This window comes from Sinocyclocheilus grahami, unplaced genomic scaffold, assembly GCF_001515645.1.
Source record: "Sinocyclocheilus grahami isolate Dianchi unplaced genomic scaffold, SAMN03320097.WGS_v1.1 scaffold888.1, whole genome shotgun sequence".
NCBI lineage: Eukaryota > Metazoa > Chordata > Actinopteri > Cypriniformes > Cyprinidae > Sinocyclocheilus > Sinocyclocheilus grahami.
Genome location: NW_015506067.1, coordinates 566782 through 579097, shown reverse-complemented (window position 1 = coordinate 579097; position 12316 = coordinate 566782). Strand labels below are relative to the sequence as shown.

General features: G+C 37.1%; 1 protein-coding gene across 1 annotated transcript in view; it reads left to right on the top strand.

Moving 5' to 3' along the window:
• The window catches only part of slc25a38a (solute carrier family 25 member 38a), a 6217-nt gene extending 1607 nt beyond the window's left edge, over positions 1 to 4610 (top strand). Inside the window, exons 4-7 of the mRNA XM_016248686.1 lie at positions 629 to 797; positions 1434 to 1600; positions 2481 to 2619; positions 4270 to 4610. Coding sequence (XP_016104172.1) covers positions 629 to 797; positions 1434 to 1600; positions 2481 to 2603 — 459 coding nt within the window. The 3' untranslated portion in view covers positions 2604 to 2619; positions 4270 to 4610. The remainder of the gene's footprint in view (positions 1 to 628; positions 798 to 1433; positions 1601 to 2480; positions 2620 to 4269) is intronic.
• The last annotated feature ends 7706 nt before the right edge of the window (positions 4611 to 12316 follow it).

Genomic DNA, 12316 nt, shown 5'->3' with positions numbered 1-12316 from the left:
GTATAAGTCATTATAATCAGTAATTATGTCCCCACTGGATGTAACAAATGCCTCGTTTGTAATGGGTTTTAATGTTTTGGTCTCGTCGCTCCGGCTGGGACACGGCATCAACAGTATGTAAGGGGCGTAACATTTCCGTCTCACGCTTGAGGTATTCGGCCAATCACAACGCACTGGATAGCTGGCCAATCACAGCACAGCTCGCTTTTTCAGACCTATGAGCTTTGTAAAAATCGAAGCTTTTCAAAAAGGCGGGGCATAGAGGAGAAACAATAATGTACAGTATGTGGAAAATAATGTGTTTTTTTTACTTTAAACCGCATAAACACATTTCATTACACCAAATACACAAAATAATGTTCTTTTTAGCAGCATCATATGACCCCTTTAAGGATCATGTGACACTGAAGACTGGAGTAATGATGCTGAAAATATACAGCATTAAATTGTAATAATATTCCACAATTTTTACTGTATTCTTGAACAAATAAATGCTGCCTTGGTGAGCATAGGGGACTAAAGCATTTTAAAAACATCAAAAGCATTTTACCAACCCTAAACTTTTGAATGGTAGTGTATATCTGTACACATTGTATGACGTGTAATGTAGTGCATGTGTGTGTTTCAGAGCGGCCGCTATAAGTACAGCAGTGTGTTAGGAGCGCTGCGGTGTGTGTGTCGGACGGAAGGAACGAAGGCTCTGTTCTCAGGTCTGACGGCCACGCTGCTCAGAGATGCACCATTTTCTGGGATTTACGTCATGATCTACAGCCAGGCCAAATACACGCTGCCACGAGGTCTGTACACATGCTTCAGTTTTAAATATGTGTGTGATTAAATAGGATTTTAGCAGCTTAAATGGTTAACTTTACAAAGAAACTTCTGGCTCATATTTATTTTAAGGGAAAAATGTGAATTGTGACACTTTTTTTTTTTTTTTTTTTTAAAGCACTTTATGGGCGAATGCAATATATATTGGGGAATGCAAAAGCTTTGTAAGCAAACACAAAATTTCTTGGGAAAATAAAAATTGCGCAAATTTCTCGGAGAAATGCAAAAGTTTTGCATACAAACACAACATATTTTGCAAGCATAACTGCAAGCATATCTCAAAGGAACAGATTTTCTAAGCAAACACAACATTTTTTTGGGAGAATGCAAAAATCTTGTGTGAATGCACAGTTTCTCTTTGGAATGCAAAGGTTTTGCAAGCAAACTAAAGGTTTGTAGTTTAAAAAATAGTTTTTCCTTCAAATCTTTTTTTTTTCCATCATCATATTTAGTGAGGTAACAGGCAGCAGGAATATTGCTCCTGATCTACAGATGTTTCTTCATAAGAGATAAGGAGAAAGAGTGACGGTGGATTGTGTAACAGCCGTGTGGAACATTTCCACAGACTACTGATAAGCTCTCTCTCTTTCTCTCTCTTTCAGAGATCAGTCAGTCGTCTTACGCTCCGCTAGCAAACTTCAGCTGTGGTATTCTGGCCGGTGTTCTGGCCTCTATTGTAACCCAGCCAGCAGATGTAGTGAAAACTCATGTTCAAGTGAGTCCAGACATCTTCAGCAGGACATCAGATGTGATTCGATACATTTACAAGGTAACAGATGCCCTGATTCTCCCGACATGCACCTCTCTCTGCCACTTAAGACTGGCACTCAAATAAAGCAAGAAGCAACACAGCTCATCTAATCAGATCAGACCCAGAACTATTTGTTTTATAATGGTGCTATATTAAGTGAAAAGAGTGAGTGCTGCCTGTATAAAAGTGAAGTATGTCATTTATGCAACAGCAGCTTCACCAATCAGAAGGACACAACTAATGACTGTTTTCAGACAGGTTTCCACAAACACTTTCACCATCTGCTATCGTACCTGTGTTAGAAGCCCTGTTAGAACACTCAAAAATCAGTTGGCAGTTCCTTTTGAATTTTGGGGAAAAAACTGACACACCTCATGTTTAAATCTGCAAAATTCTTCAGATTCCAAAAAGTCTGGAGATTCCATTGGGCCTCTTCAATATGAGTCTTATTAAATAAATAGAAAGGTTTGTCATTCACATTTTAGATCTGATTAGACTGACCTGCAGTGTTATTACAACTAAAACGATTACGAAACATTTTCATTAATTGAAATAAAATAAAAACATTAGATGAAACATTAGACTATAAACTAAACGGAAACTAGAAATGTTGCCTTGACAACTAACTGAAATCAAATAAAAACCATGACTTTATAAATTTATTTTTTTAATTCATTTTCATAAAATTTTTCATGAAAATGTGAATTCAAACTCTTTCGGATCTTCCAAAAACATGGACAAGGAACAAAATTACGAACTAACTAAATAAATAAATAAATAAATAAATAACTGAAAATAATATATATATAATAATATAAATAATTAAAAGCTAATTACAGCTCAAAAATGAAACCTAAAAAATGAACCTTATTTAAATATATGACGATTTGTCTGTTAGGAGCATGGTTTGGTGGGGTTTTTCCGTGGCGCGGTTCCTCGCTCTCTCAGGAGAACCATGATGGCGGCGATGGCGTGGACGGTGTACGAGCAGCTGATGGCTCAGATGGGCCTCAAATCCTGAGACTGATCAAAACTACATCAACAAGTTGGGGAATGCAAAAGCTTTGTAAGCAAACACAAAATTTCTTGGGAAAATAAAAATTGCGCAAATTTCTCGGAGAAATGCAAAAGTTTTGCATACAAACACAACATATTTTGCAAGCATAACTGCAAGCATATCTCAAAGGAACAGATTTTCTAAGCAAACACAACATTTTTTTGGGAGAATGCAAAAATCTTGTGTGAATGCACAGTTTCTCTTTGGAATGCAAAGGTTTTGCAAGCAAACTAAAGGTTTGTAGTTTAAAAAATAGTTTTTCCTTCAAATCTTTTTTTTTTTCCATCATCATATTTAGTGAGGTAACAGGCAGCAGGAATATTGCTCCTGATCTACAGATGTTTCTTCATAAGAGATAAGGAGAAAGAGTGACGGTGGATTGTGTAACAGCCGTGTGGAACATTTCCACAGACTACTGATAAGCTCTCTCTCTTTCTCTCTCTTTCAGAGATCAGTCAGTCGTCTTACGCTCCGCTAGCAAACTTCAGCTGTGGTATTCTGGCCGGTGTTCTGGCCTCTATTGTAACCCAGCCAGCAGATGTAGTGAAAACTCATGTTCAAGTGAGTCCAGACATCTTCAGCAGGACATCAGATGTGATTCGATACATTTACAAGGTAACAGATGCCCTGATTCTCCCGACATGCACCTCTCTCTGCCACTTAAGACTGGCACTCAAATAAAGCAAGAAGCAACACAGCTCATCTAATCAGATCAGACCCAGAACTATTTGTTTTATAATGGTGCTATATTAAGTGAAAAGAGTGAGTGCTGCCTGTATAAAAGTGAAGTATGTCATTTATGCAACAGCAGCTTCACCAATCAGAAGGACACAACTAATGACTGTTTTCAGACAGGTTTCCACAAACACTTTCACCATCTGCTATCGTACCTGTGTTAGAAGCCCTGTTAGAACACTCAAAAATCAGTTGGCAGTTCCTTTTGAATTTTGGGGAAAAAACTGACACACCTCATGTTTAAATCTGCAAAATTCTTCAGATTCCAACAAGTCTGGAGATTCCATTGGGCCTCTTCAATATGAGTCTTATTAAATAAATAGAAAGGTTTGTCATTCACATTTTAGATCTGATTAGACTGACCTGCAGTGTTATTACAACTAAAACGATTACGAAACATTTTCATTAATTGAAATAAAATAAAAACATTAGATGAAACATTAGACTATAAACTAAACGGAAACTAGAAATGTTGCCTTGACAACTAACTGAAATCAAATAAAAACCATGACTTTATAAATTTATTTTTTTAATTCATTTTCATAAAATTTTTCATGAAAATGTGAATTCAAACTCTTTCGGATCTTCCAAAAACATGGACAAGGAACAAAATTACGAACTAACTAAATAAATAAATAAATAAATAACTGAAAATAATATATATATAATAATATAAATAATTAAAAGCTAATTACAGCTCAAAAATGAAACCTAAAAAATGAACCTTATTTAAATATATGACGATTTGTCTGTTAGGAGCATGGTTTGGTGGGGTTTTTCCGTGGCGCGGTTCCTCGCTCTCTCAGGAGAACCATGATGGCGGCGATGGCGTGGACGGTGTACGAGCAGCTGATGGCTCAGATGGGCCTCAAATCCTGAGACTGATCAAAACTACATCAACAAGATCTTCACATGGGATGTTTCTTTGACTGTGATCCATTTTATTCTCAATTAACTGAAGTGAGAATCATGCTGTAAACCAGTGGTCTTAAACTCAATTCTTGTAGTCCTGAAGACCTTGGATTACACACATTAGCTGGATCAGGTGTGCTTGATTAGGGTTGGAGCTAAACTGTGCAGAGCTGTGGCCCTCCAGGAATTGAGTTTGAGACCAGTGCTGTAAACACAGATGTGAACTTTAAAATGCACTTTATGCCCACTTTGCTTCTCTTGTCTGTTTGTGAGTAAATAATGCTGCATATGTTGTGCTATAATAAAGTTTTTATATACGATGTACGATCTTTATGAGGATGCTGTATGTTTGATTTTTGGTATTTTAATTTACATATATAATTTAGCAAACACAAAGCGGTTACATTAGCGGACTTTCGTGAGCAAAATGTTGTAGCGATATAGGCCTACAGTATGAGGAAGAACTCGAAGAGAGGTCCATTTCAAACCCAGCAGCTTTATGTTGGGCAACACAGCGTATATGCTAGAAAACGCGAAATCTGCTTTGAGAGATTTTTTTTTCTTAAAGGAGACATATTATGCCCCTTTTTACAATAACATTAGCGGACTTTCGTGAGCAAAATGTTGTAGCGATATAGGCCTACAGTATGAGGAAGAACTCGAAGAGAGGTCCATTTCAAACCCAGCAGCTTTATGTTGGGCAACACAGCGTATATGCTAGAAAACGCGAAATCTGCTTTGAGAGATTTTTTTTTTCTTAAAGGAGACATATTATGTCCCTTTTTACAATATGGATGTGTCTGTGAAGTTTCAGCTCAAAATACCCCACAGATCATTTATTATATCATTTTTGAAAATGCCTATTTTGAGTGGAAGCAGAAACACGCTGTTTTTCGGGCCTGTCTTTTTAAATGCAAATGAGCTGCTGCTCCCCGCCCCCTTTTCCAGAATAGAGCTGCGCCATTACAACTCGTATCTGCTAAAAACATCTGTTTTGGTTCTGATTCTCATGTTTATCGCGCTGAAATCATGCGTTTTAAACCATATGAGTTTAAACTTCTGATAGACGTTTTTCTGAGAGCACACATCCGAAGCACACGGACAGAAAGCGGCTGTCACAGCATGTGAGTACTAAACTAAATTCTCATTCACACACAAGTTTACATTAAAAACACACTCGAGATACAAAAACAGTCAGTTATGTCTGTGAAGGTAAACAGCTGGGAAATAAATCACATGTTTATTTTAGATCTGTGTGGCAGCAGCAATATACAGTAAATTAATCAATAAATCCACAGGCTGGGACTCTAAATGGTGTTCTGTGCTCGTCTGTGCAGCCAAAGACTGAACAGTTAGCATGTTTTGCTCAAACTTTCATCATGGCATTAGAGCCGGTACACCGTTGTCGCTTGCGAAAACACAATGAGGCGCCGTGGGTGTAAACTTTCATGATTAAGGGGCGGTAATATTATAATGAGATCCTTTTGCCACGTCACCAAGGGAGAGAAATCAGACGCGCTCGTTTTTTCAGATGCTTGCAGAAAAAGGCTTCCCAAAACAAAGTTACTGGGTTAATCTTTTTCACGTTTCATTGGTTGCAGAGCCGATCCTCCCTATACGCAAAGTAAGCAAGCTGCTTAGGGCCCCCAAAACACCAGGGGGCCCCCTTGCTCTCAAAGATGATTTCATTTTAGTTTTGTTTTTGAATTTGGCCAGCGGTTATGAAAACATGAATGTTCATTTCTTTTAATGTGGTGTGCTGTCACCCTTTCTACTTAAAATCAGTCAAATCATGTAACGTGAATGTCATACAGTCTCTTGCTCGAGACAAACAAAAAAAAACAGTTGAAAGCGTACCGAGCCGCGGAAGAGACACTCCCCCCGGTTTTGCTTAGGGCCACCAGAAGTCTAGGATCGGCACCTTTAACACGATATTCGATTAGCCAATGGGGAAAACTTGCAAGGGTAAACGTGACAGCACCTTTACAATGAGGAAGCGTAAAACAAGTGATTCATCATGAGGAGGCAATAACATGAGTGCTAACAATATAACATCACATAAATTCGAATGGTTTCGTTGTGTGCATTTTTATAAGACTGTTTTCTGCTACCACTGAATTTCTGACCATTACCGCCCACTCTGCAGTGTGTCTGTTGCGCACCCGCAATTTTTTTTTGTCCACTCCTGCATGCTCCCACAAACATGTATATAATTTTCGCGCATCAGGGGGCCGCTATTAATATGTAGAGTATTAAAATCGCTTTTGCATGAGCGCTCGCGGTTCACTTTGACTTTTGATTTCGCGATCACGCGTGCTCTGTGTAGAGGAAGCACATCTTACAAGAACAGATATTTGTCAATGAGCTCAGGATCGGTCGAGCAGCAAATCCTCCAGCATGATCTGTCAGTCATCTCTTCCTAATCTTAACCCCTGATCAGTCAAATCTGCCTCCTGCAGCTCCTGTTGGATGCAGGGTTGTCAAATCCGCATTTTTCCCATGGAATTAGGCTACATTTAAAATGTTGCCATGGGTTGATTTTCCCCTGGTTTGAAATATTGCATAAATTACATTTGACTGAAATGCTTGTATTGAAACATTTTGCGTCTACCTATGATACAACTGTTTTGTGAAGGAGGGCCACTAGAAGCCTTTCAGCTGTGTTTATGATCAATCTGACAGTGACTGTATACTTTGAGTTTTGATATTTGGGATATGGTCATTGCACTACTTTGGGGGCTATTTTAACCCCATTTTTTCAACAGGGACAGTAGTTGTGTTGCAGGCTTAAATTTGGCTATGATTGACAGGTTAATTTTATGTGTTGTTTATTCAGAAAAATAAAATGATTAAACAAACAAGACTCAGAGTCTCATTGCGCAGTCACAAGATTTTCTTATTTTTTTTACAGACATTTAAGAAACTAACATTTTTTACTGTCTGTCAGTATTTTCTGATCTGACTGAGGGTCATCAGCAGAAGTGAAGACTTTCTGAATGAAGGGAGCAGATAAGAGTGATAACCTCCAGCCTCTTACGCAAAACCCTTCAAACGATTCGAAGTACACAAGCCATTACAAGACAACAGCGATTACATGTGACATGCTGAACGAGTAATGCTTTGCATTAGCTTCTGTGTTTGACATGTTCAATATTGCAACATTGAGAGACACTTTAATAAAGCATCAGTATATTGTCGATTCCTAATCATTCACATTCTTGAATGTTTTATATTTCTGATATAGCTAATTGAACGTTTTTTAAAACGCTTTTTCCAAGAAATTTTCATTTGTAAGTTTCAAAGAGCCTTACCTACATAACTGTGCCATAGAGCGTCCCCCAATAACACATTCACTGTGCAGTCAAAAAAGAAAAAGAGAAAATAAAAAAAAATCAGAATCTTTGTCATTTTAAATATATATATATACACACACACACATGCATACATACATACATCTCTGTTATTTCTTTATTTTTTTTTACCAGTTTTACTGCAGTAACAATAAAAACGGCATTGTGGAGGAACCTATGAATAGCCACAGTTTTGTAAGTGAACATCCAGTTGTCTATGTAAGGCTCTTTACCAGCGAATTATTTTTAGTTGTTTTGGTTTTCTGGAGATTTTCAGAGAGAACACAATGACATTTTAACCTAGTAAACGAGGGACGTGATGATCGTGCTCTAGTTTCATCCTTATTTACCAGCGAGGATTTATACTTTAACCTGTACAAGAACAACCTCATTGATAACACACACACACACACGCACACACACAGACACAGACAGACAGTCCTAATTTTTGCAGCTCATTTTCACTTTCACTTCTTAGGTTTTTGGGATTTATGCATATATTCATATAAAATAAATGGTTCCTAAATTGCTAATTAAAAACATGGAAACATGTTTGTTGTGCACTGTGTAAACATTTGTGACGCCGTCATTTAGGACATGGTCTCTCAGCAAACAAGTTGCGACAGAATGTACACAGTGTTTAACCGAGGAGTCACTCCGCGTCTCGCCATTGTCTTAATATGGTCTTTGTCTTAATATGGACAATCCATCCCGTGTGTCTTAATATGGTCCCCCGTCCGTCACAGCAGCGGCTTCTAGCGTAGAGGACAGAAAACAGTACAGCGACTCATAGAAGAAAAAAAACCCGCACACAGTCGCCATCCAGCGGCGAGGAAGAACAGTACAGCAGAAAACAAGCGCCTCCTGCATAGGCCTACAGTCGAGGAATAATTTCATTTATTTACTTACATATGCACAATGTATCCAAAACTCAGTCTTCACCAATTCTCCAATAAAGTGAGAGGCTAAATGAGCATTCATTGATCACATATTTTGCTGCATGTGATGATTATTATACACACAATTATAATTCACGTCTGTGGTAATTTTGTTCATAGTTTTCTCAGACCTCTTGAAGACATTTCTAGCATTACAACCAACAGGATTCTCCTGTTTCTAAAAGCTTGCTTCTCTTCCAGATTATCATTATGAATATATTTAGGATTTTTTTTCAGATAGTTTTTTTTTTATTTCCTCTGAGCTCATCTAGTAAACATTTGCATTTGATAGATTCTTCTTCTTCTGAGAGAAGTTTTAATTTCTCGATTATGTCTAACATAACATACGCATGGCAAAAAGCAATGGAATCATCAAAGACCGTTGACCATTTATCTAGTGCATGTTCAACAAATTAAAAATGATGCAGGCAGATAAAAAAACACTTGAATGGCCACTTATTCACACAACAGTAGCTGCATTTTCTCAGTGTTACATCTGAAATAGTAGCCTTTTGTATCAGTTGTTTGTAAGTAAATATCAGCTTCAACCACTGTTCATTATCTGTGCCCTTCTTACATATTTTGATTCGTTATGAGGAACCGCTTCAGATAATTCTGTGAGAGACCGGTCTAAATGCAAACCTTAAGACGTGCTTTTTAAACTTACGAACACCACAACCCCTTTCATAGTATTATTCATTACAGGGCTCTACACTTACTTTTCTTTTTAGGAGAGCTTGTGCTCCTAATTTAAGAAATTTAGGAGCACGGTCAAAAATTTAGGAGCACCTTCTAATCAGTAATCAAAAATTCTGATAAAAAATTAACCTTCCTATTACGAGGTGATATTTGACTCCTTAAAGTGATTTACAGGGAATTTTGTTTTTACCTTTGTAATGGCATTTTTCTAACTTTATTAAAAGTATGTCATCTTTTATGTCAAATTAAAAAATATATTTTTATAAGCTTTTTATCATTTCTAATTAAAATAACAGAATAAAAACAAGTAGAATAAGAAGTATAATAAGAATAAGTTACCAATCAAATGAAATCAGTATTTAAGAAATACATTTGTGCTACAGAGTTGGCACAGAAGAACACACAAGTGGCTTGTAGGTGTATTTTCAGACGTTTAATAAGGCTCAGAGGTCGCATTAGTGCAATTAAATTCATAAATTCATGTTGAGGTTAATGTTTTAAATATAACATTTTGAATATAGAAATATTAAATGATTTAAATAACAGAAAAAATACTTTAAAAATTAAACTAAAACTGCCAGCAGGTGGAGGCAAGTCACTGATTTTTTTCACTGAATCATTCATTCAATTGATTCATTCGAACAGCTGATTCATTCAGGAACAAAGTACGTGACTGTCTTTATGAGTGGGTAATTGAATCATTGACTCACTAGATTCGTTTAAAAACACAGTTTATTCATAAACGAATCACGGCAATAAAATTTAACTTCGCCTATAGCCTATATTTTGACTCTAAAATCCAGAATTCAGAGTCAGAATCTGGGCCATAGGAAAATGATCTCATCTGAGCTCACTTTTTACCAGTTAGAAAAATATATTTACATGAAATGAGAGAGTAACGAAGAATCATTTTGTAAGAACATTTTTTTAGACTATAAAGATCCATTTTGTGCAGGTTCTTCATGGAAACTTACATGGAGAGTGAAAAATGTAAGGGGGTCTGAATACTTTCCGTACCCACTGTGTGTATATATATATATATATATATAGGCTATATATAAAGGGGCGCAACTGCACATTTGCCGAGGGGTATGCAAGATCAGTGTCGGCGCCCCCCTGTATTCTAGTAGCCTAACACTAACACTAACTCGCGCAGAAAACTTTCTGCAAGTCAATGACCAAAAGCCCATTACTAGCTTGTGCATGGAAGGGTACAAACTCATCAGGAGTGAAAAATGTGACAAAGGTTTCAATCCCCTTCCCCCTTTTTTAATACCATAGGGAAAAAGTGAAAAGTAAAAACGAGAAAAAGAAAAGAAAAGTGTGTCACATAACATTCCCTTTAACTCAGTGGTTCTCAAAGTGTGGGGCGCGCCCGCCAGGGGGGGCACACGAGTATTGCATCTGCAAGTCAATGACCAAAAGCCCATTACTAGCTTGTGCATGGAAGGGTACAAACTCATCAGGAGTGAAAAAAGTGACAAAGGTTTCAATCCCCTTCCCCCTTTTTTAATACCATAGGGAAAAAGTGAAAAGTAAAAACAAGAAAAAGAAAAGAAAAGTGTGTCACATAACATTCCCTTTAACTCAGTGGTTCTCAAAGTGTGGGGCGCGCCCGCCAGGGGGGGCACACGAGTATTGCAGGGGGGGCACGGGTCATCAGCAGAAAAAGAAAATAAATAAAACAGTAAAAATCCAAAGGACGTTACTTAGAATGGGAGATGGATCAGTTTGTGAAAGGGAAGAGAAAAGCCATAGATGAAGTCACACAGACCCAGGCAGGTGTTGGTCATTTAAAAGCTAAATGCAGAAAATATGATGAGGCATATCTTGCTCTCGGCTTCACTCACCGTGTCTATACCAGACGCTACAGTTGTCACGTCGCGCTGCAAGTCTACACTGGACGTGACAAGCGACCATTGCAAATCATTTTAACTTTGTGTCAGTATGTCATAAATAGACCAAGACATCAGTGTAATGTCGGGTTTTGTCGTGTCGTGTCGCATCGCTGATTATAATGGGTTCTACTGTATTTTGCCGCTTGCGTCCAGTGTAGACACGGTGTTTAATGTCATTGGTGAGGAGGAAAGCATGTGTGTGTCCTATGCCTTAGCGGACAGCAAGAAACCCACAAAAAATAAATAAATAACAGAGAGAATAATAATAACAATAACAGTTATTCTCTCACTCAGACAAAAAGTTTGAGAACCACTGCTTTAACTCCTGATGGCAGACCCCAGACAGTAGAACACATTTTTTATTCATTTTTATTTTCAAACACATGTACTATTGCACACTTATTAGTTAGGTAATTTGTGTGTGTGTGTGTGTATATATATATATAATTTGCCTCAAAATTATTAATATTTTTGCATATTTTTATATAGTCAAATTTATTTGAAAGAACATCTGCATATTTTTTTTTTCATTTTTACTTAAAGAGAAAATTCATGGAAAATTTGCCATGCTAAGTTGAAGATTTCTGCCAAGAATTCACCTAGTAGAAAAACAAATACTGTTAAAATGAATGTCATGATTCCCACTATGACCACTAAATGGCGGCAGAGGATCATTTATTGTCTCCTTTACCATTTCAACTCTGTAATATAGTTCTTTTCACATGTTTTGCTAATGGATTTATATTTAGACATTATAAAATCACTATTATAACATTTAAAAATCTATTTTTTGTCAAAGTTCAGCATTGTTTTGTATTGAAGTATGAAGTAGCAAGAGTTTTCAACTCATTGAATCTATTTGAATTACACAGATGGCCTATTTTGAATTACAATGGCAACTTTCAGTGAAAAGTGGCTAGTTTGTATGCTTGTTTACAATCTTAGTTTCTCTCAAATGTAAATCAAATGCCCATTCACAAACATGTGTTTCCACCATTGCACCATTGCTTGTTCTCCATCATTGCATAGGCCCACTCATGGATGAGACATGCAGATAACTAGTCAACCTTCACTCAATTTTATATGATCAATGAACTCTGAAAAACAGTCAGTGTTTAACATTCTATTAGTTGTCAAAATGAATT